Below are 26,249 nucleotides of genomic sequence, written 5' to 3' on the forward strand. Positions count from 1 at the left end.
ATACAAATCAGTTCATTAACATAATGTTTGTTTATGAGAGAGAGAGAGAGAGAGAGAGAGAGAGAGAGAGAGAGAGAGAGAGAGAGAGAGAGAATGGGGGCAGGTTTGAGTTGCGTGCGGAAGTGGTGTGTGTGTGTGTGTGAGCGAGAGAGAGGATGCTGCTGATATGCAGTAGTTCCTGACGCTGAGGAGTGAGGACGATCAGCTGTCTAGATTTGTTTTACAGTAGTAGCCTATCTGCTGCCAGTCCGATGATTATTCACCGATGACAACGTCTGCTTAAAGGTAAAAAATATTGTAGTATATTATTTCGCTCCACTTCACAATAACTTTGCCTTGAACTTGTATCGCGTATTGTCATGTCTAGCGTGGATAATGCTGCCACCTGCTGACGCATACCCGGTCAGTTATTCCCCAAAGAGAGAGACATTTGTGTTAAATCTTTAATATGAATTCAGACCACAATTACCAGAAAGGCTGAAACGTAGGCCTACAGTCTAAACTATATTGTGGAAGAGTATCATATTGTGGGTTATGGGCAATATGGGGTCCGGGGATCATAATACACTATTCCTTTTCTATGCGTCGAGGGGTTGAGTTTCCAGGAACAATGTTGTTGCTTCAGCACAGGAGGAAATCGTGTCGACTTCCTTACCAAATTGCGTTATCATTCAATAACAAATTAAATGTTTTGCTAAAGTTGTGACTTTCCTGCTAAAGTGGCAAAGGTGTATTTAGTTTTCTACACAGTAAACAGTAAAGTCTTCAGTCAGTGTTCAGACTAATCAATTTAAAGGTGCTGTGAAGTATGATTTTATTATTATTAAAAGTAGGCTACGATTATTTTACTTTATTACAAAGTAATAAAATCTGTGGTCTCCCCTGCTCTTTAATACAACAATATATTTATATACAATTTCAGTTTTAATAATAATAATAATAATATCACTCCTCTTCAGATGACTGGGACACATACAACTTGGAAACTATTATGTGTGTGTGTGTGTGTGTGTGTGTGTGTGTGTGTGTGTGTGTGTGAGAGACTGTCCTGTTTGCAGTGGTGATTGACTGGGCTTAATTTGCCTAGTTTCTGGTTTCTGTGCCCTCAGCAAATGTAAACAATTCTCCTAGCTATTTTACAGCACCTGTCTTTCACACACACACACACACACACACACACACACACACACACACACACACACACACACACACACACACACACACACACACACACACACACACACACACACACACACACACACACACACACACACACACACACACACATTTGGCGTTTTGGTCCTTACTCTGTAAACAAACTGGCTGCCCAATAACGCAACGGCTTACGGCATCGTTGTTTTGATTGGATGCCTTCCTTCCTCCTTACCTAAGTAGAGTCCTACTGAGTGAACAAACTATGAAACTCACCCAGCATGTTTAGACACACGATATACTGCAGCAGGTGTGTTATGTCATCTCCAGGGTCAAGACCAACTCCCACACCTGCACCCAGCCAGCCCTGTTCACTTCTCTAAACCTAGTTCAGAGACTCGCTTAACCACTTAGAACCCTTCTTTATACTTCTTTCACCAGGTTTCCCCAGGCGTCTATCCAACCATGACCCATATTCCTTTTTCACTCCACAAAATCGGTGCATTCATATAGCGACTTCATCCAAAGCGATGTGCGCTCGCCGCTTAGGATATTATGCAAGGCACCAACCTGCCCTTCGAAACATTGACACTAACCCAGGAGGAGCCAGTAAAAAGGATATACAGTATATTTTAACCTGCGTGGCGCCTCCATTTTTTTGGGAATGTCATTAGAGGCGAGCATTGTAAATACATTTCACACATTTTCAGCTATTTTCACTGAATACAGATGTAAGTAAGGTTCCTGAGCCATGTAGCCCACATGTCAGGAGCCTATCTCCTGTTTCTGTAGCGTGATGTACAAGTACACCCCCTGGGCATGATGTACAAGTACACCCCCTGCCCTGGGCATGACACTAGTATAACGTCTTACCCCCAATCCAACCTGTGATGTAATGCCAATTGCCAAAAGGAAGGCATTGGGTACCACTTTTATTTTAGTCTTCTTTGGTATGATTCGACATGGGATTGAAAACTGACCTCCCAGTCTCAGGGTCACCACTGAGAAGATGTGCCTCGATGGAGATTTTTACTTGCCTATTGGTGTACCTTGGGCACAAGGAGTTTTTAAACCACTGCAATACATTGGGTTGATAGTAGTTCATCTAATACTTCGATACGAAAGTGAGAATCAAAAGTACATTTTGAACAGAGCAGTTTCATCTTGCATCTTGCCCATAGAGGTGAGCTTGACAGATTTCCACTCTTGTAAGTTCTGGTGCCACCTGGCCCAGTCCTATCCAGATCCACTTTGCATACCCCATAAACAGGCTAACCCCAAATACTCTAACCGCTGTTACCAAACGTTTTCAGCTCGAGAAGACGAGAACCAAATTATATATTAATTTTGTAGTCTCCCTGCGACTCAAACTTAACAAGAATACATTATTGATTTACCACATGAAGCCCTATTTCAAAATTAGTGAAATAAATAGACAATGTAGAAGTTCATAATGCTTTGCATCGCGTTGTGAGCGAGTCAGCCTATTTTCATCAGAGATTTGGTGTAGAGGGGAAAAAAGGAGGGAAAGTATAGACTCCTGCGGGACCCCGGCCAACGAAGTACAGTATACACATACATATAGGGTTTGATACAGCCTAACTGAAAGCGTTTTCTAAACTGCATGGTGTTGGCTAATTCAGTTCTCCCAGAGGAATGTTCCAAAGAGAGGAGATTAATTCGCTCCTCCAATCCCTCTTAATTGGGATCAAAGGTTGTGGTGATGGATCCCATCGGACAAATGCATTTAAAGACTCACGCTCGCACACTGGGCCCCCTCAGTCTGTCACACGCTGTACACTGGGCTGCCCTGGACAGAAAGGTACACGCCGGCTTGGACCTTTTGTGCAGCTGTAGACCTAAGAATTAAGGGACATAAGGGACACTGGCACAGGAGTCATTCTTTCGTTTCGTTCGCCACTGTATTGGATGTAATAGTTGAATGTTTTAATTTCGGACCTGGATATTACCTATAGGCTACTTACAGTAAGAGGACAAAAGGATCATATTTGAGTTGTTTCAACATAAAGGTGGTTTAAAACTTTAAAGTGATATTTTCTGTTATAATATTAAGTATTAAATAGCTCTATATTCTGATACAAATAGACAAATAGAGTGTTTGTTCAGTAACAGGGGTCTCCCTGTACCTCCAGCTCAGATTGGGATACCAATTTTGATCAGGAGAAAAGTCATACATGAAACGGTTAAACACAGTGATGACAAAACAATTAGCAGACTAATTTGGAACTGAAACACTAAATTAAGATTTTACTGTTATAAATTAACACTGAGAATTTTACTGTTTAGCATTGCATAATGGGCGTAAATGTGGGAAGCATCCTTTTGAGTAGGACATTAAAGGACCACTTCACCACTTTTCAACCTATCTTCATATAATAGGACCTCACTAATAATCATGAAAGAATTGTGCAATTTCTTTTCTACTCGGTCAGTGTCTCATAGGAGGGCTGTGGGCAGTTCAGAAACCGTCTTCCAGTGACATAATCGATGGGGAATACAAGCTAATAGAAACTGCAGGCTTTCTAGTCCTGAAAAGTTGCAATGCGAAAATGGAAGCCATCGTTCTCACGATAATGAAAATCGAAATATTTTTGTAAAAAAATCTTGTAAATCTGCCTAATGATTATGTCACTGGAAGACGGTTTCTAAACTGCCCACAGCCGTCCTATGAGACACAGACTGAGTATGCAATTTTTTCATGATTATTAGTGAGGACCTATTATATGAAGATAGGTTGAAAAGTGGTGAAGTGGTCCTTTAACTGTTTCCCAAAAGTGTCGGGGTGTGTTTCATTCCTGCTGATCCCCAATTATAGTTTATTTGTTTTGTGTCATGTTTCATCGGTGCCGTGGGCTTTTAGCTGTTGTAACATAATCTTCAGTGATATTCATGCAAATTACAGTCAGCTTCAGTTCCTTTTTTTTGTATCTTCTCTATAGACGTGTACCTGGGATATGCAGTTTCTGTAACAAATCCATTCAAGGTAAACAAAATCTGTCCAATCAGGAACTCAAAATGCAAACAGATCAACCACAGGCTGTTCAGTTTGAGGAACAAGGAGTAGGTGGAAATCTAATTGAGTTCTCTCTATCTAAAAAGGATGTCGACCGCAACAGTTAACAGTGGAGGACCGGGAAGCAGAAGTTCTAAAGTGTCAAAGCGCCATAAAAAGGTACGGCATCTTACTTTAGTTCTCTCTCTTTATTAAATGATGTACCTTTACACACAGTAGCACTGTATGATGGAGGCTGTAGAATGGTGGCAGAGAACATACTAAGCAGAGAGGCTAGAATCCTGGTCTCTGGTCTCCCCCTCACCCCCTGGCCAGCCTGATGGAGGGGAAAGGAACTGGTTGGAATAACGTGTTCCTTCCACGCACTACGTCCAACCAGGGAAACGCCCCCCTGTTAGATGAAAAGAAGCGTCTTGGACTCCTCATGCATTGAATGAAGTCAGTCCGTTGCTCTCCCCAGGTTGGCAGAGGGAGTGTAGCGCCCAGGATTACATTAGATAATTGACACTGGGTGAAAATAATGGGTTACAAAAATAATGGGGTAAAAAATAAAAACAGTGAGCCCAGGATTACGGATGTAAAGAGATTAATTCAATTATAACATATGCATTATATCCAGTTGAAATGGTGGCTCAAGGAGTACAGGGAACAACAGATTACCGGTATGTTCTTCTTTTTCTAAAAAAAATAAAAAATATATTCTTAGCAATTTTAACATTCAGCCATTAAATAATACAGCTCTCCATAGATAGATATAATTTTAAACAAGACATTAACATAAAATAAAACACCATATCACAAGATAAAAATTAAATGACATTAACAAAGAAAACACAGACAATAACACAAAGAAAACCACATTCTGTGAGAAACTCATCCTGATATCTGGGTATGAGCATTGTGTTCATGAGATGGATCGTTGACACAGTGATGTATTATTCTGTTCTAGCGCAGTGGTTTTCAACCAGTGGTCCGGGGACCACCAGTGGTCCTTGAGGGGGTTCCAGGTGGTCCCCAGATAAATGATGAAGTTGGTAACCAAATAGACCCTTATAGATCTTTAACTCTTGAGAGTGTAAAATGAAACCAAATGGACCCATATATTGTACACTCTCAAGTGGTACACATTTTTGTTCTGCATTACTTAATTTTTAAGTCTACACAATTTGAGAATGTACAACAATCATTATTTTGATACATTTTTGCCTGTTATGGTAGCACATCAATACAACATGGAATTGTGGACAAAATCGTATCAAACGATGACAAAGTATTCTTTAGTTTAGTCTGAGTGGCTAAATCTCATCAAATGGTGGTCCGTGGCTCAAATGCTGAATAAATAATGGACCTTAATGAAAAAGGTTGAAACCACTGTCCTATACTAGCGCAAAACTACAGTCACGTGTTGTAGTGCAGGGACCTGAGCACCAAACCAAATATTCAGTGCCACGAAAAGGAGCCAAATCCATGCAAGAAGAAATTTGTTTGCACCGCCAACATACGCACGTGACCATCCAATGCCCTTCCTATATTCGCACGTTCCAGCATGTGACATCACTGAGCTAAAACAGGCCGTAGATAAGAACACCATAGACAATACATGCTTTCCCTCTCTCGAGGAATGCTGATAAGCCTTAAGTCAGTCAGTGTGGTGGTGTTGGGGAGATGGTGCTCGACTAGAAAGCACTGAATGACGTCAGCGTCAACACGCCAGGAATGACAGCGACCCAGAGATCAAGCAGGGACAACTATATGTAAAGGTTTTATTTAACCACATGAAACATTTGGTGTAGAGTGGGGGGGGGGGGGGGGGGTACAGTACAGTATGTACTGGCAGGTGAGCCAGTAGGATACAACAGAAGTGGCGATACAGAAAGGAGTCTTCTTCTTTTCTTGTCTTTGAAGCATGTGGTTAGATGACAGTTTGCCATTTCTTTACAAAGTCCTTTGCATTATTATTGAACTCTGCAAGATCTTTTTGAGCTGCACGGGTAGGGTTGTAGAGGGCAGACGAAGATGAAGACGAAGAAGGCAGTGCTGCATCGTACGGTCCTCTTCTCCACATTCACAGATGGTTGGGCCGGTTTTGTAGCCCCATCATCTGTTCATAGCAGCTTTTGATCAGCCCATTCCTGGCAGTTGAGTGTCTTCCACTGGACCCATGGTGCTTCTGAGCCACTGAGCCAGAATGGAGCTCTTCAGAATTCACATTTGACCCAAACTCTCCAGACTGATTGAAAGTACCGGTATGTTGTTTTTGTGGTCACTCACAGCCCACCTCAGGTGTCCTGAAAGATGCCATCCAGTTGGGCATTGGTTATGCTGTGGGCAACCTGAGTTCCAAGCCAGACCGAGACGTTCTCATGCAAGACTTTTCTGTGGTGGAGAGTGTCTTCTTGCCTAGGTAGGTACAGCATTGAACAGCACCATATGTAACCTTTTACTTACAAATGGAAAAAGGGCAAGTCACTGACACATCTTTAGTCAGCAAGTAATACATTTGACTAAACAAATTACATTGGCGCTCAGTCGAGTGGGCGGGGTCTATGGGCTGGAAACCAGCCTTCTCAGACTGTGCATGCATGCCAAATTTACTTTCCATTGTATGACAGTGACCCACCCATTTCTAGAAGCGTTGTGCTATTTTTGTTGTTGTACACCATCATACAGTATGACTAAGTATAAATAAAGCATGAGAGCACCATTGTTTCTTTTAAACTGGGTGCTAGTAAACCTACCTACTGTATTTCCAATTTCCATTACTTTTACTTCTTTCTTATGCCAACTGTTTACCTCTGATAGGGCATGTTGTGTTGTCTAACCTTGTTCTATATTATAATGTGTAATAATTAGGCCTGTCACAGTTATTACATAATCGTCAATCACAATTATTTGAGATAATCACAATTATTTTGTCATAATTGTGTCATGATGAAAGATTTTCATACATTAAATACAGCTGAATAGCTGATCTACAAGCTTACAACACGTCATGAAGTGACAGCTATATTTCTGCTATTTTGGTACCCCCTTTTTAAGTATAAAAACAATATGTTAGTCATTTCTATGTATGTTAGTTATTTGTCATGTCTGCCCTGTGCATATTTTTATTACAAGGCAAAGAGAAATGTATTATTTATTCATATTTTGACCATGTTAACCGTTAATCACAAGTATCTGTGAGACAATTAATTGTCAAATTCAAATTGTAATGGTGACAGCCCTAATAATAATGATGTGTTTATTCTATGGTGAACAGCGAGGGCAGTAACCTGACTCCAGCACATCGCTTCCCAGACTTCAGGCTGAAAACCTATGCACCTCTGGCCTTCCGTTACTTCAGGGAGCTGTTTGGAATCAAACCAGATGACTATCTGGTTAGTATGTTGACGATGACGATGAGGCGACGCCCAATGGCTGCAGTGGAGCTTTGGCTTTAGGCACTGGTGCCAACATTGGGCGAAATAAGTTTTGGTTAAAAAAAGGGGAAGAAAATAGTAAAATTTAATTTAGCAAAAGAGTTTTATACATTTGAAAACTTTAAATGGGACATTCTGCGCAATTAGTATACTTTTACTTTAGGTAATTAACTAAGTATGTTTTGAAGCCAATACGTTTGTACTTTTACTCAAGTAACTAAAGTACAAAATGCGAGTACTTTTTCCACCTCTGTGTGAACGGCAGTACTCCATCTGTAACGAGCCGCTGATCGAGCTGTCCAACCCTGGAGCCAGCAGTTCCTGGTTCTACCTGACGAGCGATGACGAGTTCATCATCAAGACCGTTCAGCCCAAAGAGGCAGAGTTTCTGCAGAAACTGCTTCCTGGCTACTACATGGTGAGTCCCTCCCTCCCTCCCGTCCCCAGAATGCAAAAACACAGTGCTGGCGCCCGCCAGCTCTCCATTCACTTCTACCCACGGCTGGTGGGAATTTTGCATGTCATGTGACAGCGACTGCAGAGCTATGCAAATGCCGTCACCTCTCCAATTTGTCTTCTAAAGCAGACACTCTTATCCAGAGCAACTTATAGAGTGCGAGATCGGAATGGGCAGATTAAGCAGCCTCATTTTTTTTTTTTTTTCGCACAATAAAAAATGTACAAAGGAAACATTATTAAAAGACACAGAAATATGTGCAGGTTAGAAAGGAAACCCATATAGGGCTTATACAAGGTTCTCACCTAAAATTAAGTAGTAAGTTAAACATATCGTAAATAAACACAAGACAAGACAAACAAGTACTTTGTGTGCAGTTGAATGTGTGGGTGATTGTGCTCAACTGCTTGTGTCTGCACAATGCACATGTGTGTCTGTGTGTATGCAGAAGTAAGGCATAATATCATATCTAGCGAACATTCTTAACATTTATGGTCAATAAAAACAAATTTAAGCAACCAAAACATGTGAACAAGGGACCAAGATATATCTGCAATAGTAAGCTAGAATCTATAGAGAGAGAGAGAGAGAGAGAGAGAGAGAGAGAGAAAAATGGAATTCAGGATGGGAACCCCTTTTGGTGTTTTATGTTATACTTTATCTATTGAATTTCTTTGTGAAGATGTGGCACAAATCTTTGAATATATATATTCTTTCAGAGCGAATGTTTTTAACTCATACAACATATTTTCAGATGGGGGTCCGCTAGCCTGTTTAATAAACCAAACTAATATCGCACGGACCGCGGGATATTAGTCTGGGGAGGCTCAGCTTGGATTTCATTTCCAGGGGGGGCGGGTTGAAACCAGGGGGGCAGTCAGCCAGATATTTCGTGAAGCCTCATTTGAAATCGGTAGTTCATATAATGGCCTGTTGTGGCGCTGGACTGGACCCAAAAAGCCCCATAGCTCCATAGAGGCCCATGTATTTTGGCCCAACTTCACCTAGACTGTATTACCTTAATAAACATGGTCATGAATACTTTCTTCTTCCAGTCACTAGTTTAAAGTCTCATTTCTAATGTCATAATATTCTTTTTGGAAAATTATGGTCCCATTAATTAAAATAATGACCATAAAGTCGCGTATGTTCTGAGGGGCGTGGCTACCGTTACCGTCTATGATCGGGATTCCCCCCCCACTCAAGAGTCTTCTCCTCCCACTCGAGTCAAAATAAAAACCAACGGAGAAGAAGGGGGGAAGTCCCGCCTCGTTGTCTGGGCAGCCAATGGCCAGCTGGACCCAAACGGAGCCAGCCAATGGCCAGCTGGTCCAAAACGGATCTAGAAAGATGGCGATTTACAGTGCAGGGATTTCAGGCTTCATTTTACGTTCATGTTAGACCCGGGGAACGCTTTGTCCATATTTTTTACAGTCTATGGTTGAAACATTTTCTCTTTGACGCAATTGATCAGAGCTACTGTCAGTCAAAGGTCTCAAGCGTTGAAAGTCACTGTACCAAAGCCCGCCCATATTGCATACCGTGTCCCGATTGGCCGCCCCATTTCTCTGGTGTAGGAAATGGGCGTACTATTGAGCCTCTCCAGACCGTAATCCGCCGGCAGGCAATTTATTTTTGCCAACGGCTGATTCGGTCTGGTTTATTAACCAGGCTAGGGGTCCGCTGCCAAATACAGATAATTCTGGGGCTCCTTGACATGAAAAAGGTTGAGCACCACTGACATAGAAAGGTTTTTCAGAAAACTTTTAGGATTTAGAAGCCTTTAAAAAAAAAAATCAGCCTCAGGTCTATGGGTTAAGACTTTTTAGACTGAATCAGAAATTCAGAATACTAAATTAGTTATTTAAGCAATATTTCACAAGAGGGTGTGCTTTACGTGATTATTGGCACGACAGTGATGCAGGTCACTCACTGAAGTGTCAATAATCACGGTAAAGCACACCCTCTCGTGTAATACTGCGATTATACAACGGTTACCAACAAAACAAAACACATTAAAATGTATTCATATTGTGGGTCAATTCACTATCAAAATATAAATAATGTAATAGTTTCCCTGTTAATGGAAGAGTCCATTTGACTGAGACAATAAATAGTCCCTGTTCATTCAAAGTAGCAGCGCTCAGCTGTCACAGAGGCACCATCAACACAGCTGAGTTGTCAATGCCGGCCCCCGGTGCAATCAGTGGGAGGAATCTTTTTTTTTTTTATATATATATTTTTTGTCCCACGATTTTGTAACCCATTTTTCACCCCTGTGTCAATCATCCTGTGATGTGATCCTGGGCTCTACACACCCTCCGCCAACCTAGGGAGAGCAACGGACTTAACTCATGCTTCCTTCATGCCTGAGTGTCCAAGTTGCTCCTTTACACCTGACAGGGGGGAGTTTTCCTGGTTGGACGTAGCGCGTGGAAGGAGCTCGTTATTCCAACCAGTTCCTTTCCCCTCCATCAGGCGTCCCGGCTGGCCAGGGGGAGGAATCTTATGACCGTGTCGCATGGCCAAAATAACTGGTCTACAAGCTACCAATGCGTCGCAGTGGCGATTACAATCGATCACAATCAAACTAGAAGTGTACAAGCTCACAACGTTGTGATGTGAGCTTGTATTGCTAAGTAACAGATATGTTGAGAACTGAGCAGAGCAGTTTTAGGGAGCGGTCCTTTCAAAAGAGTCTTCGTCCCCGAGGAGGAGATAAAGACAGTTTCACATTCCAACGTCTATGCACGGGCGCTAAACACTGTTTTTAGTCTCTTGTAAGACCTAAGAAATACAGTAAAGACTATAAATATGCCCAGGCCGTAGCGTAACGGTCTGGGCACCGGACTGGTAATCCAGTCGCAGTGTGCCGCGGGTTCGACTCCCGGACCCGACACGGCCTTTACTGCATGTCATCCCCCCATCTCTCTCCCGTTTCCTGTCAGCCTACTGTCTGTCCCTTAAAAAATCAATAAAAGGCGTAAGCCGCAAAAAAAAAAAAAAAGACTATAAATATAACATGTACGTATGCAACTGTTTACATTCTTCTTAGTGCAGAAACTATTTAACTATGACTTTAAATTGTTTATCCACTATACTACATACATTCAAGATTATAAGTTTATTGCCACATAACAATTTTACTGGTGTGACAGAGTATTATTCACACAGTCATGTGCCTGTAAAATGTTTGGATGTCCCTTTTTTTCCATGTTGCAGCCAGGACCCTGCATTATGATATCCGGACCAAAGTTTTACACAAGATATATCACTCTGTAAAATCTCTCTCACAAACTCAATGCTGATACCTGTATTGTTAGCACTTATACTATACAGAACAATCTGGCCATGGCCACAAATAACCGTATATATTATGTGTGTATCTATATATAAACAAAGTTGAAGCAATTTGTGTTGTTTGTTTGTCTAATCATTTGAAAATGACGTAACCGGCCGACCTGTGATGTTTTCTGACAGAACTTGAATCAGAACCCGCGGACGTTGCTTCCCAAGTTCTACGGCCTGTACTGCATCCAGTGCGGCGGTGTGAACATCCGCGTGGTGGTGATGAACAACGTGCTGCCGCGCGCCATGACCATGAACTACAAGTACGACCTGAAGGGCTCCACCTACAAGCGGCGCGCCTCGCGCAAGGAGCACGCCAAGAGCTCGCCCACGTTCAAGGACCTGGACTTCCAGGAGATGATGCACGAGGGCCTGCACTTTGACGCCGACACCTACAACGCCCTGATGAAGACCCTGCAGAGAGACTGTCGAGTGAGTTCCAAACTACCATATATACAGGATTTAACGCTTGGAAGTCAGAAATTAGGACAGGACATTGCTGTTATGATCAATCTGTGCCGAGGCAGCGTAGATTCGAGTAAATAAGGACGTTTGTCAGCCCGTAAACAAGGTGCTCCGGGAGCACTGAGCTGTCAAAAAAAATATTTCAGTTTTTGATATCGATATAAAAGACCTTAAGACGTGTCCACATGTCTGAGGCACCCTGCGGTTTTATTTGATAGGATGTCTTTACTATTGTTAAAAATGGAATTCTGTGATTCCCCTCCCCCAAAACATGATCATCAGGTACTATTATACTAGGTCTAGGAGGAAGATGTTTCTTTTTCTTTTTTCAAAAAAAGTGTACAGAAAGTGTTAAAATGATGTTTGTATGTGGCCACACCTACCAGTTCATTAAGTATACCTGGTTTTCACCTTTGCAACACCCACCTGAACTTAAAGGAGAATTTCATACTAGAAGGCTTTCTTACCTTTATTTGTAGTTGTTACGTCCCCACCAAAGATGTCCAGGTGTTATTTTGTGCAAAAGCGCATTATTGGCTATTTCCCCTACCATAAGCCCTCAATGAATTGAATTGAATGGGGCATATCCTCTCTTCATAATGTAAATAGTATCCCAAGCAACACACTTTATTACTTATATAGATGGAAATAAGCAAAAACCCAACCCCCATTGAGGGCTTATGGTAGGGGAAATAGCCAATAATGCACTTTTGCACAAAATAACACCTGGACCTCTTAAGGTAAGAAAGCCTTCTAGTCAGAAATTCTCCTTTAAGCCTCACCCACAGCTGTTGTTGGATAATTGGGAAGGGGAGGGGATGATTTTATTATGTCACTAACGTGGTGTATTTCGATTGGGCCTTTTGACTCGGGAAGAAACAAAAAATACACAGGGAAGACATATTTAAATATAACCACACCTGGGGGTCTATTAGAGTAATGTTAACTCCATAGACAGTTAGACACAGAAACAGAAACAATCACAGCATTCCATAATTAAAAACATTTTCTGTTGGATTATGGCTTTGGAATTACAGTAGGATTTATCCGCTGTACAGTATAAAATTGTGTTAAGCTTAAAAGCTTAGTACAAGAAACAACTACAGTAAGTACATTTAGTTACATTGCATAATTGCTGTACTAAATGACTATTTTACAGGTACCGTGACATTATCCATTTGGAATTCAGTTTCTAATCCTGATCTGTTAGCCTGATATCCTCAAACATTCAGTGAACAACGTTATGTAAGAAAAACAGTCTCCATTGTTTCCATGTTTCACAAGTAAAAATGCTAAATTTGAAATTATCCACAGCATTATTCCAGTCATAATAATCAAATATATCCCCTCAAATGTGTTGACAGATTTGTGACAATGTGTGAATTCAATACTAACGTCTGCATTTAAGCACTTGAACCCTAGAATCCCTAATCCCTAATGGAGGTGAATATTCAGCGAAAATAGCCTCTATACAATCTCCCTACAATATGTTGTGAGCTTGTAGATTGGCTATTTTCTACGATGATATTTGGTGTAGAGGGGAAACACGGAGGGGACCATGCAAGGACAGACCCCTGGAAAACCCCGGCCCCTTAATTGGTAAATAGTAAATGGTGCATCTATATAGCACTTTTACCCATTACATTCACCCATTCACACATCGATGAAGGAGGAAACCATCCAAGGCATCAACCTGCACATCAGGAGCACTTAGGGTTTCAGTGTCTTGCTCAAGGACACTTATACACTAACTCTGGGGGAGCGCGGTATTGAACTGGGAATCTCATTCGGCTCTTCTACCCTACCAGCCACTTTACACCTGATACACTGCCGTCCCTTGAAGTGTAGGTTTAAGGTTAAAGCTTTCATCTGCGCCTTCACTGCTTAGGCTGTTACGTACACCTTTCGTCTGACCGTGAACAATTGCCCTCTGTCCCCGTCTCCCTCTCTAAGCCCGTAAGAATGACCTCATTAGTCCTGCCTGTTGTTTGATTAGTGGGAAAGGACCACGAAAGAAAGGCCTCCTCCTCATCCAGGATTACCAGCAGTAGAACAAAGCACCACCTGACTCATATTACTGACTTTAACGACTGGACTTCGTGCGTGCGTCCATCCGGAGCCCAGAACACACAGCCCAGGCTTCCGTATACATACAGTGTGCTGTCTTAGGGTGTGTGATGTAAGCCAGTCAGTGTATTAGGTAACATGTATGAGGAGAATGCAGTGTCCCGTATATTCAGAATTTAACTTTTTCAGTGCTAAAGTAAAAGTACTCAAATTATCCCTATAATCTTTGAGCAGTGCACAGTCTTCACACCACTCCAATGACTGGCTTCGTGTGTGTCTATGTGTCTGTGTATGTCCGTTTGGGGTATGAACAGCTGCAATACCACTGGGTGACCTAAAGTGGCACTGTTGAACTAACAATAAACCTGTACCATACAGTACAGTACAGTAACTATCACAATAAAAGTATAGTTGCACACAGTTCACACGGGTGTGATTGTTTTAATGTTGCAGATTGTAGATCGACTATTTTCCAATATCCGCAGAATATTTCCCCTGAGAAGTAGTGGAGTAGACGTTTAAAGTATAAAAAAATGGAAACGCTCAGGTAAAGTAAACATACTTCAAAATTATACTACAGTGAATTAACAGTACTTGAGTAAATGTACTTGATGATGTAAGCCAGGTCAATGTATTGGGTAACATGGAATAACTTAAAGCTTTAGGCTTTGTTTACAAAGAGTCCTTAACATTCACATAGTCAGACTCAAGTTGAGAGTGCACTGTATGTAAGTATGCTTAGTCTCCAAATCCAGCTTTAGTCCCCCTATAACCGTGACTTTCCTGCATGTTGTCTACCAAAGGTTGAATGGTCAAGTTGGGGGAATTGTTCAAGAAATTACCCAAGAACGCGGTAAACTCATTTCATGTATACCCTCAGCCATTTTCTTTGCTGGGGGGTGCGGGGGGGTTGCAGAGACATACAGAATCAAATTAATTAATTAAATGCATTCATATAATGTTGCTCGAGGTGCCTTGAATATCCAACATAAAAATAAATAACATCTCAGTTAGTGATGCACCGAATATTCGGCCGCAGAAAATATTCGGCAAAAAATGGCTAAATATGCATTTTCGGCCTATTCGGTTTCGGCCCAAATAGGCAGAAAATATATCACCGAATAGTGTATGCAATTAATGCATTCAAAGAGCTGAATAAATGTTTTATGGACCCATAATAGTGATTATTATTTAAGTTAAGTTTTGCCATAACCATAATATAACATTTGTGGAAACAAACTCAGGTTAATGGGTTAAGTGAGGATACTAAAACAGCGATATTCAGTTACACTTCATACCAATGATACTGTGTGGGTGTAGGTATGTTAAGTGATAACCACTTTCAACATTATAGGCAAAAGCTTTCTAAATCTTTCAAATTTTCCAAACATCTACAAGCTTGTAGGTCAACAATCTTTGCTATTTGTTGTACAACAAAGTATTTATAGTGCTTAAGTGGCATTCTGGACTAGACCTGTCTGGCTGGAAACATTGTGGTTGCAAGGACTGCATTTCTGACCTTTCAGATACAGGACTGTGTCACAGTCATTACCCGGTGATTGAGAGATTATTTATTCTGTACTTACTCTGTATAAACATACTATTTTAACTAGTGATGCCCCGAAAATTCAGCCGCAGAAAATGTTCGGTTTCGGCCCGAATAGGCAGAAAATATATCACTGAATAGTGTATGCAATTAATGCATTCAAAAGGGCTGAATAAATGTTTTATGGACCCATAATAGTGATTATTATTTAAGTTAAGTTTTGGCATAATCATTTATTTTAAAGAAATCAGGTAACTTTAAGGTACGGCCATGACAGCAATGGTAGGAAAAAAGATGTATAATATTAATCATATTCGGATATTCGGTATTCGGTTTTCGGCCAACTGTTTCCTATATTCGGTATTCGGTTTCGGCCAAGGATTTCAATTTTGGTGCATCCCTAATCTCAGTACTAACAGTAGCCTATTGGTGTAACCATGCACAGCATTGCAGAAGACACTTGCAGACAGGAAACAACAAGGGCCTGACAGGAGATGCAATAATGTAACGTTGCTTCACCGTTTACAAATTCTGTTGTTACTAAAGCCTTGTAGGCATCCTGTGAGCTGTTCAGTGTTCACACACAGCGATTACTTTCTTTTCACCGCTCCAAGAGATGGGTCAAATGCGGAGAACAAGTCTCGCATACAGCAATGCATGCAAGGACTTTAACTTTAACGGTTGCACCATATAGATTTCTGTGTTTGCCCTGGGTTCATGTAATTTAATTTCCCAGGCCAAAGGTTACAAACCAGGATGGTTCATGAAGGTTATTGTTCACACGTTCACTCACAGTGGTCCCCACGGCCAACTTTGAGCTAGGTAAAACAGCCTTCCGTTTTAAGGCTCCTTTTACCTGGAATCAATTACAATGACTCCATGATCTCATCGGAGCAATTTAAAAACCTGCTAGCTGCTCTTGTTGTTTTAAACTGTCACTGTTTTAATTAAGTTGCTCTTGTTTCATACTGTTCTTTGCTTGTATCATGTCTCTTGTAATCTCTGCGTCATTGAAAATGAGGGCTTGCGGTCAATGTATCTCAGAGAAAATAAATAAAGGTTGAATGAACAGGATCATGTATGTGTGGCAGGTCCTGGAGAGCTTCAAGATCATGGACTACAGTCTGCTGCTGGGGGTCCATGTCCTGGACCAGAGGGCGCTGGGCAGAGGAGCCCGCGGAGACAGTAAGAGAGGACAGAGGGTCCTCTACTCCACCGCGCTGGAGTCCATCCAGGGAAATGTAAAAGGACCGGTCGATGATGACACGTGAGGAATACTATACTATACTACAGTATACAGTATACCCCCCACCCCCCACACACACACACACACACTTTGACCCGCCGACCCGACCCAATGGGCTCTATGCACAGAGAAAAACTCTTCCTACTTCCGGGTCTTTCAAAAATGGTGTGTGGCCGTGTCGTGTGTGTGCACAGAGCCCATTGTGTCTGAAGCTTACCTGAACCCACACGACCTGCAGGTTGTCACACACACTACACCGCTGGTTCTCAAAGTGGGTCCTTGGGGAGGTTCTAGGGCAGGGATGTCAAACTCAAATACACAGTGGGCCAAAATAAAGAAATTGGTAGAAGTCGAGGGCCGGACTGTGTTTCAACACACTGGCACCGCGGTCAGGAGGACGTCCCAGGCAAATAAGCAAGAAAGTAAATGCATTTAAAACTGAAAATGCATTATTATTAAGCTCAGTTTCCTGTTCTATGATCCTCACAAAGCAGGACTTGTAGTATCATGGTGGTCCGTGCAGTATACCAGAGGGCCAGTTCTAATACTAAATAAATATCATCCCGCGGGCCAAAGATAATTCATTCACGGGCCTGATTTGGCCCCCGGGCCTTGAGTTTGACATATATGTTCTAGGGGGTACCCCCGGCAAAATCAGTTCAACTAGGCTATTTTAATCCTATACATCTAAAAAAATAACGGTAGTGGGTCGCAAACACCAAGACTTCAATTTGTTCAATTTGTTTCGACAAACGTTTCGGCTATCCTGGATATCCGAAACGTTTGTCCCTGTTTAAATATGAAATAAACAAATTGAACTGAAGTCTTGGTGTGTGCGACCCACTACCGTTATGTTTTATATGTTTTGAACGAGTAATGCACCTACAGTCAGAGCGCGGTGGTCACATGAAGAGTAATCCATTTGAAAATAGCTAATAATATTATTATTATTTTAATTACATAAATCATGTATGGGGGGTTCCCTGGCACAAAATGTTTTCAGACGTGGGTCAGTGGCCAAATATATAATAATAGCTGCAATCCATATACCCTAATTGTATGAATAAATCGTTATTGTAATCTATCTATCATAGAGTATGTTAATACAATATAGTGAATATACAGTAACTATATGGTTGGAGGTGGACTCTCCCTACTTATATTTACAGACTGTGGTCGAGTAGGACACCTACTGGCTGAACTGAATATCTCCCCTACTCCAAACAGGTTGTAGAACAGGGGTGGGCAACTTTGATGCTGGAGAGGCCCACTATTTCCACACTCACTCCAGAGGACCACATTGCATATACAGTATACTGTATATGCTCTTATCTCTCTTATCTCTGTATTTTAACGTTTTCTTTTTCGTAAATGAATGCACCTACTACGTCATTCTATGTCACACTAAGTAAAATGAAATATGCTTGGTATCATTTGTTGTGCGTATCGTGCAACAAATTAAATCGAGCCGTCAATCATCGTCATTTTCAAGACTTTTCTCCAACACCAAGCCTATTTACTCAAACATTTTCTTAGTTGATGGAGTTATGAAATATTATTTATTTTTTAATACATTTCACAAATGTATTTTGTTCATGTATTTAAATTAAAACCTAAACACTTTTGTCTAATCCTATACCTTCTTAACATGTAATATTTACATTTTAAAACATTTTCCCCAAGGACCACCTGCAGGCCTAATTATGCCATGATGGTCCACTTGTAGTCCATGGACCATTGGGTTGCGAAACGGTGGGATGCATAGCTAGGAACTGCAGGAAGTGTTCCCAAAGCACTAACCTTAGCCCATATCCTCCTCCACCCAACACAACAGTGGTCCCCAGGTTGATTCCATGTCAGGGTGGTGGTCCCTCATTCACAATCAGTCGGAAATCCCTGATGTAAAGGATTGCAGCTTTTCTTTGTTCAATTATAGCTGTTATCTTAAATGGACACTATTTCTCACCTTTTTCAGGATGGGTGGAATCCCTGCCAAACACAAGGATGAGAAGCTGCTCATCTTTCTAGGGATCATCGACATACTTCAGTCATACAGGTGAGGCGTTTACAACATGCAGTGGTTGAAAGTAACAATTTTGAGGTATTTGCATGTACATTACTTTAGTATTTCCAATTTCTTCTACTCAACTACATCTCGGATTTATTCCACTACAATTATTTGAGAACCTTAGTTAATAGTTTTTCTTTGAATTGTTACTACAAAACATACATTAACCACTTCAGCCCTATGTGCATTTTGACCATTTGAAAATAGCCGATCTACAAGCTACTTTTACTTAAAGTTAAACAAAATCTATTACTTATTCCACTACTGACAAGGTACAACATGTAATTGATTTTTTTTGATACGCTGTAGTGTTCATTTTAAAGTCCTATATCTTTCCCTGGTATATTTTTAATTATTTAAAAATGTAAAGGCTTCAGCCACAGTGGAACGTCACTCAGTGTCACGCTCGCATCAATGACGCTTTAAGTGTGTCAGGCCAGTAACGCCTCATCTGCACAGGCAAGGAGCACAATAAACTGTGCTGATATGGAGCGTCTGCCATTGCGCTGCGACGTAGCCAGAGCCAATCAAATAAATAACCAATAGTAGCGTGTAGCGTGTAGATGTCAACCAATAAAAGTGTGTGGGACCGCGAAACCTCGCTCAAATAGAGACTCTGCGAGCGAATATAGGAGGGGTGGACGACGTCACTGAACGTTGTCAGCGACGTCGCTGAACGTTGTCAGCGACGTCGTTGGCGCTTGCGGTACGTCAGGACAGTCATCGCAAAACACGTATTCTAATGAGATTTCATCGTTCACTGGCAGTGCAAATGGGGTGCAGAAACCTTGGTATCTCCATATTTAAACTTTTATGTTATTTTTGTAAACTACAGTAAAGTACAGTGACGCACGCACAAAAGTATTGAGAATAGAAGATCGGTGAATCTTGACACAATAGATTGGCTATTTTCACAATACATTTTTTTAACGATAATACAAAATGAACGGTTTTGGACATACAAGGTTTCCATGCGATAGACAGCAACGGTGTAATCACTGTGATGAACGAATCAGTGTTCGTTGTCGCCCTCGGTAACCAGCCGAGGGCCGGCTTCATGCAGCAATGTCCAGGTGATGCACAGTAGGAGAACTTCTTTGTGATGACAGTGGCATGATGTTCCCTCAGGTTAATCAAGAAGATGGAACATTCTTGGAAAGCTCTTGTATACGATGGGGTATGTACCTGTGTGTGGTGCTGTCTGTGTCTGCTAGTGTGTGAATTCTGTGCATTTTGTCGTGTTTAACATCGGCCAGTGTGTGCCTGTCTGTCTGTGTAATAAGTTTGACTCGTGCACAAGATGTAACAGAAACTTGTGTGCACGTGATAGTGTGTGCATTCTGAGCATCTTGTCCTTATGTCTTTCAGGATACCGTGTCTGTTCACAGGCCTAATTTTTACGCAGACCGGTTTCTAAAATTCATGGGCACCACGGTCTTCAAAAAGATTCACCGTAAGTTGCTGATTAATATGCCCCTATATCTCAAATGTTTCACTCGCCTCTGCTTTCATATACAAATAATGGAGTTGAGGAATTATATTAAGCGCCAACTTATATTTAGAGAGAGAGAGAGAGAGTGGGGGGAGAGAGAGAGGTAGGGAGAAACTCTGCACATACTTTGGGTACAGTACATCATATCCCCGAACGAGGTCTAGTGCATGCAGGTAAATGTAAATGATTCAGAGATACTGAATAAACTCCCCCCCCCCCCCCTCTCTTTCGTAGATCTCAGAGGAGTGTCTTCTAAGAGGAAGAGGAATTCCCTCCATGCAGCAAAGTCGGCCTCCCAGGAGTTCCTGTCGCCCCTCAGAGACGAGCTGAAAGAGGAGAAGAAGACACAGAGCATGGACCATCTGGATGGACCGTGTAAGCATGCAGTGGTGTCAAGTAACTAAGTACTTTTACTTAAGTACTGTACTTATTACTTAAAGATGGAGTGCCATGATTTTTTTCCCACCCTAAATCATGATCATCATATATTATTATTATATAAGGAGGAAGATTCTTTTTCAAAAAAGTGTACAGTATTTGTTAAAATGTCGTTTTTATGTGGACACGCCCACCAGTTCATGAAGTATGCCTGGTTTGCCTGGTGGGTGGTGAATGGTGATTGATTGAATTGTAAAATGCAGCCTGTTCCACTGATAGAATTGTAAAACGCGTCCGTTCGACTGATAGAATTATAAAACGCAGCCGTTTAAGTAACAAATGTTACGTACTATAAGCACGTCTTCATTGTGCCATATTGCTGCTCCTGGTGGAAAAACGAAGGGAATCGCAGTAACAAACCTTTAGCTATGGATAGGAGTTTGCTAGGTGTGCAGTGTGTGAACGAAGCGTCGTTAGCTTCACACATACTGTAGGTACGTCACACGCTAAAATGTATGTGTAAATTGACAGAAATTCTTAGCCAATTAAACTCCAGCATCCGTATTCTAGGAAAACGTTTGTCGGAAATCAACAAGCTCCCAAGATTTTTGAGGTTATATTTTTGTTTGTTTTAATGGTTGTCATTCATTCATTCATTCATTCATTCATTCATTCATTCATTCATTCATTCATTCATTCATTCATTCATTCATTCATTCAAGTTGTATTTTATTCAACAGTTTTTAGCTCTTCTAAACATCCAGACCTGGTCCCAAGATCTCCTGGTGCCAACCTCGCTGCTGCTGCTGATCCCAACAAGGACCTGTGTGATCATGAAAGCAGGTAAGATGGATTCTGTCTGTCTGTCTGTCTGTCTGTCTGTCTGTCTGTCTGTCTGTCTGTCTGTCTGTCTGTCTGTCTGTCTGTCTGTCTGTCTGTCTGTCTGTCTGTCTGTCTGTCTGTCTGTCTGTCTGTCTGTCTGTCTGTCTGTCTGTCTGTCTGTCTGTCTGTCTGTCTGTCTGTCTGTCTGTCTGTCTGTCTGTCTGTCTGTCTGTCTGTCTGTCTGTCTGTCTGTCTGTCTGTCTGTCTGTCTGTCTGTCTGTCTGTCTGTCTGTCTGTCTGTCTGTCTGTCTGTCTGTCTGTCTGTCTGTCTGTCTGTCTGTCTGTCTGTCTGTCTGTCGCTCGCCTCTCAATTTGTCTCCCTCTCTCAGCCCAGAAAAGTGCAACTATATCCTGTACATATTATTGTTTTATTTGACCATGACTATTTAAATAGGCTCCATTGGTGTGTCCATCTGTCCTGCCTGTCTGTCTGTGTTTCTGGGGGCTAATCTTGCGAACCGCCAGACGGATCAGCAATATTCATATTTTGAACATTCTTTTTCCGTGACCCTCTCCGATCATTCTTACCCCAAATATGGAGTTCAACACATTGACGTCAGCAATATGACATTGTGAGGTACAAGTAAGTATTTCTCTCCTCAGATGAACATGAGCCTTTTAACCAACTTTGATCGACACGCAAGACTGCCACGAAGAGTCTTCGGGTATAGATCATAGCCGAGCATAACGCACCACTCGAGACCATGTTCGAGGCTCGCCTGCTCCAGGGCTCCATCCTGAAGAAGGTCCTGGAGGCCCTGAACGGCCTGATCACGGAGGCGTGCTGGGACGTCAGCGCGTCCGGCATCTCCCTCCAGAGCATGGACTCGTCCCACGTCGCCCTCGTGCTGCTCACGCTCCGGAGCGACGGCTTCGACTCGTACCGCTGCGACCGGGACCTGGCCGTGGGCGTCAACCTCGGCAGCATGGCCAAGATCCTGAAGTGCGCCGGGAACGACGACGTCGTCACCCTCAGAGCGGAGGACGACAGCCCGGACACGCTCGCCCTCACGTTCGAGAACCCCAGCCGGGAGAAGGTCTCCGATTACGAGATGACGCTGATGGACCTGGACGTGGACCAGCTGGGCATCCCGGAGCAGGAGTACAGCTGCGTGGTGAAGATGCCCTCGGGAGAGTTCGCCCGCGTCTGCCGCGACCTGTCCCAGATCGGCGGCGACGCCGTCATGATCTCCTGCACCAAGGACGGGGTCAGGTTCTCCGCCACCGGAGAGGTGGGCACCGGAAACGTCACGCTGTCCCCGTCGACCGCCGCCGCCGCCATGGACAAGGAGGAGGACGCCGTGAGCATTGAGATGACGGAGCCCGTCCAGCTCATCTTCGCTCTGAACTACCTGAACCTGTTCACCAAGGCCACGCCTCTGTCCAAGACGGTTGTCCTCAGCATGTCCGCGGACGTCCCCCTAGTGGTGGAGTACAAGATAGCCGACAAGGGCCACGTCAAATACTACCTGGCACCCAAGATCAATGAAGACTAAGAGGTTTTTGCAAGCTGCTTGAAAAGCGGCTGGACAACATGAAGCTGTGATGTTCATACTGTAAATGAGAACTTGCTGCAGCTGTCAATTATGACTGAGTCATTCTAGTTTAAATGGGGTTGCGCTGTTTCTTAACGCCATGTCCGGGGGACCACCAGGGGTCCACATGGACGCTTTTTATGGTTCTCTATTAGCATTAGCATTTCATTCCATGTTTACACTGTCTGAGATTACAAACAATGGTATCAAATGGGGTTCCATGGCCTATTGAAGTGGTTTGTCGTTCACGGACCCATTTTCATTGGTTGCAGGTAAAATAACAGTAAAAGATGCCAACTTGCGCCATGTATTGCCTACTTGTGCGCAAGCAGAGCATGCCATGAGGTGCGCTCACCACTGGCATCACGGCTTCCAAAAAAACGGATATATAATGCTCCGAGTCCCTATAGAACTCTCTGTCTGGGTACGACTGCTGCTCTGAGTCCTAGAGCTCTCTGCTGTCTGTCGGTACGACTGCTGCTCTGAGTCCTAGAGCTCTCTGCTGTCTGTCTGGGTACGACTGCTGCTCTGAGTCCTAGATCTCTGCTGTCTGTCGGTACGACTGCTGCTCTGAGTCCTAGAGCTCTCTGCTGTCTGTCGGGGTACGACTGCTGCTCTGAGTCCTAGAGCTCTCTGCTGTCTGTCGGTACGACTGCTGCTCTGAGTCCCTAATAAACTACTTTGAATGAAGTACAGTATCTGGTAGTGTCTACTGCCTGGTACAACTGCTGCTCTAAATCCTTTAGACCCGTTATTGACCTTATCCCACACTTGTGTGAAGTGAGGGCCACTCATCGGCTTATCATCATACATCATCACATTCCGTGCTCAGCCAATCGAATGATCACATCCCTTGCCACACACACACACACACACACACACACACACACACACACACACAAAGCTGGGCATAGGAGGGGCCCCTCAGAATTGTACAGTACTTGAGTACATGTACTTAGTTACCTATTTTCCATGCACCCCCTGTTCCTGCATCACAAATCATCAATCAATAATAAAGATGTCTTTCCCGTGTCACAGTGACGACCGACGAGCCTCCAGTGCCACCGTCGCATTGGAGGATGCCACTGCTTCCCTCTCCAAAAGACCATCGGATTCTGAACTTGACGTCTACTTGGTAAGAAGTGTACTACTTTGAGGTTGGCATGCATTTTAAAGCCAGAACTTCTCTTCCATTAGATCAGTTGGAAGAAACGATAATCTTTCTCTTTCTTTCTCTGTCTCTCTCCAGTGAGGAAAGATGACACCCTCTATAGTCTATAATACCTCTTCCAGCCAATTGTGCCTGTAGCCTACAAGATGATCCTTGACTGTCCAACCATCGCCATTGCAAGAAATTCCTCAAATCAGATACACGATGAAGCACATATTCTATTAATAAGGCAGCCATTTTCTTTTACATCATTCTCATATACTCCCCTCAAAATGGTGGTATGTCACAGTACGCAAGTATTGTTTCCCGGGAGATGGGAACGTTCGGAACGGTGCCTAGTCTCGTGGCTCAAGTTCTCTTGAGACAGTAACGGCTTGGTTGTGCAGGCTCATCATTGCAGTTAAAAGGGATAGAGAGAAGAGCATAAAGTGCATAATATGACTAATCTGCAATTGTGGGTGCATAATACATAAATAGCTCATGAATGTACATGTACGTGTACATGCCAATGGGCATGCCACTTCTGAGGAAGCCACGCCCACACGGGAACCCTTTTTTTTTTTCACCCCTGTGTCAATCATCCTGTGATGTGATCCTGGGCTCTACACACCCTCCGCCAACCTAGGGAGAGCAACGGACTTAACTCATGCTTCCTTCATGCTTGAGTGTCCAAGTTGCTCCTTTACACCTGACAGGGGGGAGTTTCCCTGGTTGGACGTAGCGCGTGGAAGGAACACGTTATTCCAACCAGTTCCTTTCCCCTCCATCAGGCGTCCCGGCTGGCCAGGGGGAGGCAGTTTAGAGACCAGGATTACTGCATGTTTTTGTGAGGGTACCTACCCTAGGGGATACGGGGAGAACATGCAAACTCCACACAGAAAGGCCCTTTCGCCAACCCCGCCTTCGGGTATGGGCACTGATGACGCGGAGGAGGAAACACGCCGCCAGCACCCACAGCGCCCCGAGCGGGAATCGAACCCAGGACCTTCTAGCTGTGAGGCGACAGCACTACCAACTGTGCCACCGTGCCCCTCATCACACGGGAACCATTTCTGCGTACCATTTTGTACCTAGCTGCGGAGGAACATGAGATGGTGTATCTTTCTAAATGAAGGATCTCTGCCCAGGACTATACAGTTATACACAGAGAGCCTACTGTATATATTATATCCAATCACTGTGTACTCAGGCAATGTGTTATGTGTGATGGGGCAACAGTGTAATTTAATTGAGGAAATCCCACACAGAATGGAAGGAGTCTCTGGCTTTGTGTATGGAAAAAAGATATATATATATATTTGCCATTGTATTTTAATATATGTACAAACAACATGACACTATGGAGTAGCTTAAATCTCCTTCTACTCTCAACTTTTGCTGCTAATTTAAGAACATTGCGAGTGCTCAGGAAAAATATTGCGCTTCTTTGCTTTGACAGAGCTCTTTTTTCAAGTGACTTTCTGATAATCTATGCAGTGCCACGTCAGTGTGAATCTCTCAGCGGCAGGATCCCTGAAAGATGAAATGCATTTTTATTATTAGATAGATACGTGGTTGATGCTTTCAAATCATATGCTACTAGAGAGAGAGATAAATATCAGATGACTTCTCTGGTTTTGCTTGAGAGACAGTGGGTGTCATTGACCCATTGTGCATGTGTTATATGCTTAATGTCATGCAGTTGGGTTGATAATTGATATTGTTCTTATCTGTCCAAGACGGTGCCGTGCACCGAAAATAGCCATGGCAAGTAGATTCCCAACTCAAACCCAACATGAAACATACAGATAACATCTCATATTCGGATAGAACATGCAAATAACCTTGTCAGATGTGAAAATGCATCCTATCTTACTCATCATTTTTAAGTCCAAACTATACTATGACATTTTATTTGACCTCAATGTAAAAAAACAGACAAGGGTTTGGAATCTAGTGTCATACTCTAGTCTAGATGGATTCATTAAATCATGCCTTTTTGTGTGTTTT

General features: G+C 42.7%; 2 protein-coding genes across 2 annotated transcripts; both read left to right on the top strand.

Annotated features, from left to right (window-relative positions):
- Positions 1 to 145: 145 nt before the first annotated feature.
- pip5k1ba (phosphatidylinositol-4-phosphate 5-kinase, type I, beta a) lies at positions 146 to 24,564 on the top strand. Its single transcript, XM_083794456.1, has 15 exons — positions 146 to 285; positions 4,113 to 4,156; positions 4,273 to 4,345; positions 6,460 to 6,590; positions 7,446 to 7,563; positions 7,871 to 8,023; positions 11,543 to 11,842; positions 16,580 to 16,755; positions 18,710 to 18,790; positions 19,931 to 19,979; positions 20,171 to 20,259; positions 20,536 to 20,669; positions 21,413 to 21,515; positions 24,128 to 24,224; positions 24,339 to 24,564. The coding sequence occupies exons 3-15, from the start codon at positions 4,274 to 4,276 to the stop codon at positions 24,339 to 24,341; spliced, it is 1,506 nt and encodes a 501-aa protein (XP_083650582.1). The 5' UTR covers positions 146 to 285; positions 4,113 to 4,156; position 4,273; the 3' UTR covers positions 24,342 to 24,564.
- LOC310879603 (proliferating cell nuclear antigen-like) lies at positions 22,259 to 23,050 on the top strand (the record flags this gene model as incomplete). Its single annotated transcript, XM_083794374.1, has 1 exon — positions 22,259 to 23,050. One exon carries the CDS (start codon positions 22,259 to 22,261, stop codon positions 23,048 to 23,050), a length of 792 nt encoding a protein of 263 aa, XP_083650500.1.
- Positions 24,565 to 26,249: the final 1,685 nt, after the last annotated feature.

The sequence above is a fragment of the Protomyctophum parallelum genome, assembly GCF_964188405.1.
Source record: "Protomyctophum parallelum genome assembly, chromosome: 21".
Taxonomy (NCBI): domain Eukaryota; kingdom Metazoa; phylum Chordata; class Actinopteri; order Myctophiformes; family Myctophidae; genus Protomyctophum; species Protomyctophum parallelum.

Coding starts and splice junctions, on each gene's coding strand:
- pip5k1ba (XM_083794456.1), top strand. CDS start 4,274: ATGTCGACCGCAACAGTTAACAGTGGAGGACCGGGAAGCAGAAGTTCT. Junction 7,564..7,870: donor TCAAACCAGATGACTATCTG/GTTAGTATGTTG, acceptor TGTGAACGGCAG/TACTCCATCTGTAACGAGCC. Junction 21,516..24,127: donor CTGTGTGATCATGAAAGCAG/GTAAGATGGATT, acceptor CCCGTGTCACAG/TGACGACCGACGAGCCTCCA.